This window comes from Gastrolobium bilobum, unplaced genomic scaffold (genome assembly GCF_033153095.1).
Source record: "Gastrolobium bilobum isolate Gb01-03AN ecotype WA unplaced genomic scaffold, APGP_CSIRO_Gbil_v1 utg284935, whole genome shotgun sequence".
In the NCBI taxonomy this organism is placed as follows: Eukaryota; Viridiplantae; Streptophyta; class Magnoliopsida; order Fabales; family Fabaceae; genus Gastrolobium; species Gastrolobium bilobum.
Genome location: NW_026895911.1, coordinates 1 through 2,664, shown reverse-complemented (window position 1 = coordinate 2,664; position 2,664 = coordinate 1). Strand labels below are relative to the sequence as shown.

Here is a 2,664-nt window from a genome sequence, read left to right as displayed (position 1 = left end):
AAATTATATTAAATACAAAATACCTAAGCAAGTAGTATTAAGAAGAGTTATAATTTTATTGAATATTTATTAATTTTACTAAAAATTAATATATATTTTTATACAAATAAAAATTAGACACATAATCTAATATAACTTACCCAAATCTTTCACCAAAAATAGTTTAAATTTTACACAAGGTCAAATTACAAATTGTAACCCGGGCCAAATTATAATTTTAATTCGTGCCAAATTATAATTAATTAAATAATTATATATATTAAATACAATTTATTAAAATTTAACCTAAACCGAAGTCACACTTACATTACTACATGTGGCTCCGCAATTGCAAATGTCAAATACCAATTAAAAGGATTTGATATTTTAATTTTCTTTTGTCGCTTGCTTTCTGTTTCTGTCCCCCATTTCCTTTTCTCTAACAATCAACACCCAACATTTGCCAACTTTTATATCCAAAACCTTTTAGATTTTTTGTTTTTTCCTGAATTAAAAAATCAAAAATTTTAGATGCGGCATGTTGGATGTATGTCTCTCTGCATTTTTTTAACTTTTTTTAAAAATTGTATCAAAAATATTAACAAATATCAAATCCTTTTAATTGGTATTTGGTATTTGATATTTGTATAAAATATTTGGGCATTTGTTAATATTTGATATATCATTATTTGCTATTGTATCATATCATGTTTTTATTAATTAAAATAAAAAATTAATAATAATGAGTCAAAATCTTATTGGATGTTAATATAAAATTCTTGTACACTGAAGTTACATATAAATTTTTTTTATTACCTATCATATGTAAAATGAGACTAACAAAGCCCTAATTATAATATGAAAACTATTTTATTTTTTCATTCCTCAAAAAATTGTCGGCTAATGTGGCTGACTGAGTGAAAAAAAATAATTTAACTATTATAATTATGGGTTATGTTTATCTCATTTTACATGAGATAAATAACTTTTATACACACACAAAAAGATCGGGTCTCACCACAAGAGCAATGCAGCATGAATTGGCTCAAAACTGGGGAATTAAGTAAGAGAGTCAGCTAAAGGTTCAAATATATTGTTTCTATAACATAAAATATTTGCTGTGAACTGTGAAGCAATCTGATGTTTATTTCTTAATTTTATAGTGCTACGGTTTTGTATGATCAGTCTCCTGACTTCTTTCACCCAGCTTCGCTGGAGGAGAAGCATAAGGTGATCTAGTTGTTTAGTTGACTAGTAACTCATTGCTTATCAAGCATTCTTAAAGATTTTCATATATAATGTGGATAGCTTGTAGTTGTTTTGTAGATTAAATGAGGACTTTTGTCGGCCTCTTGGTGTTAGAGATTGCGTTTGTAATGGTAAGATAGGTTTTACAATCTAGATATATATTATTCTTAGTCATTGGCATATTACTTTTTAATGTGTTTGCTTCTTAAAGGAAATCCATTGATGGGTAGTCATCCCCAAAATGAGACTGTGTTTACAACGGAGGTTGGTTCAAACATATATTTGAAGCCAAACAGGCCGGCACTTGTTGTAAGCAGTACGAGCTGGTAAGTTCATCCTCACGAAGTGCATCCTTTGGTAGCATTGAAATGGTAGGTATGCATGTTTTAATTTTACTTGTTTGTATTCTTCTTTGTTGTAAACCTTGGTACGATACAGTTTCTGCTTCAATGTGAGATAAAGTTAACTTTCATTAATTATGTTAAGCTTGCTTTTTATTCTTTTAACAATGGCCACATCCTTTTTTTGATGCATATTATGAAGTTAGTTAGATTGATATTCTGTGGGGGAAAAAACTGAACAACAAAAAAGAAAGAGAGAGAGTAATTCTCTATTGACTATGATAATCTCAATTTATATTAGCGGGCTACTTTACCAGACTTGAGTGATTTATTTCTGTGGTTTGTGCCACTTTCAGGACTCCCGATGAAGATTTTGGCATTCTCTTGGAAGCTGCTGTAATGTATGACAGACGTGTTGCTGCTATATTAGGTGAAGATGATTCATTAGACGAGGAGGTCATCTGGAAAGAAATATCCGATGGAAAACAATGTTTATATCCCAGATTGTTATTCATCATTACTGGTATAATTTGTGTTTTATACTTCTGAAATATTGTGAAACGTTTAGAATGTTTTAACAATAGATCTTCATTGAAAAAGGTAAAGGTCCTGAAAAAGAAAAGTACGAGGCAAAAATAAAGAGATTGAAACTTAAACGTGTGGCATTTCGTACCATGTGGCTATCTGCTGAAGATTATCCATTATTGCTAGGTATTTTGTTTTCTCTTTTATTTTAAAAATTGTCTTGCACTGTGTTGAATTATTTGATATTAACAGTTTTGGGTAATTTCAGGATCGGCTGATCTAGGAGTTTGTTTGCATACTTCATCATCGGGATTAGACCTTCCCATGAAGGTATCCATTGTTATATGTCAATGTACAAACAAAGATACGCTATTAGCAATTTTTTTTACATTGTTATTTTGATAACCTTCCTATGTGTAATCTTTTGTATCATTTAGCCACATTGCACCCATAAGCTTCTTAGCCATGAAACTGTAATAAATATCATGTTGCTTACGTTGGTATTCCTATGTTATAAAACTTTTGAAATTCCCTCACTATATCTTCAAAAGAACTTATTTTTTATTCTGAA

At 29.6% G+C, this 2,664-nt stretch overlaps 1 protein-coding gene across 1 annotated transcript; it reads left to right on the top strand.

Moving 5' to 3' along the window:
* The first annotated feature begins 1,363 nt into the window (after positions 1–1,363).
* On the top strand, positions 1,364–2,624 carry LOC133296794 (UDP-glycosyltransferase TURAN-like). Its single transcript, XM_061495852.1, has 4 exons — positions 1,364–1,553; positions 1,925–2,091; positions 2,169–2,279; positions 2,362–2,624. Exons 1-4 carry the CDS (start codon positions 1,420–1,422, stop codon positions 2,493–2,495), a joined length of 546 nt encoding a protein of 181 aa, XP_061351836.1. The 5' UTR covers positions 1,364–1,419; the 3' UTR covers positions 2,496–2,624.
* The last annotated feature ends 40 nt before the right edge of the window (positions 2,625–2,664 follow it).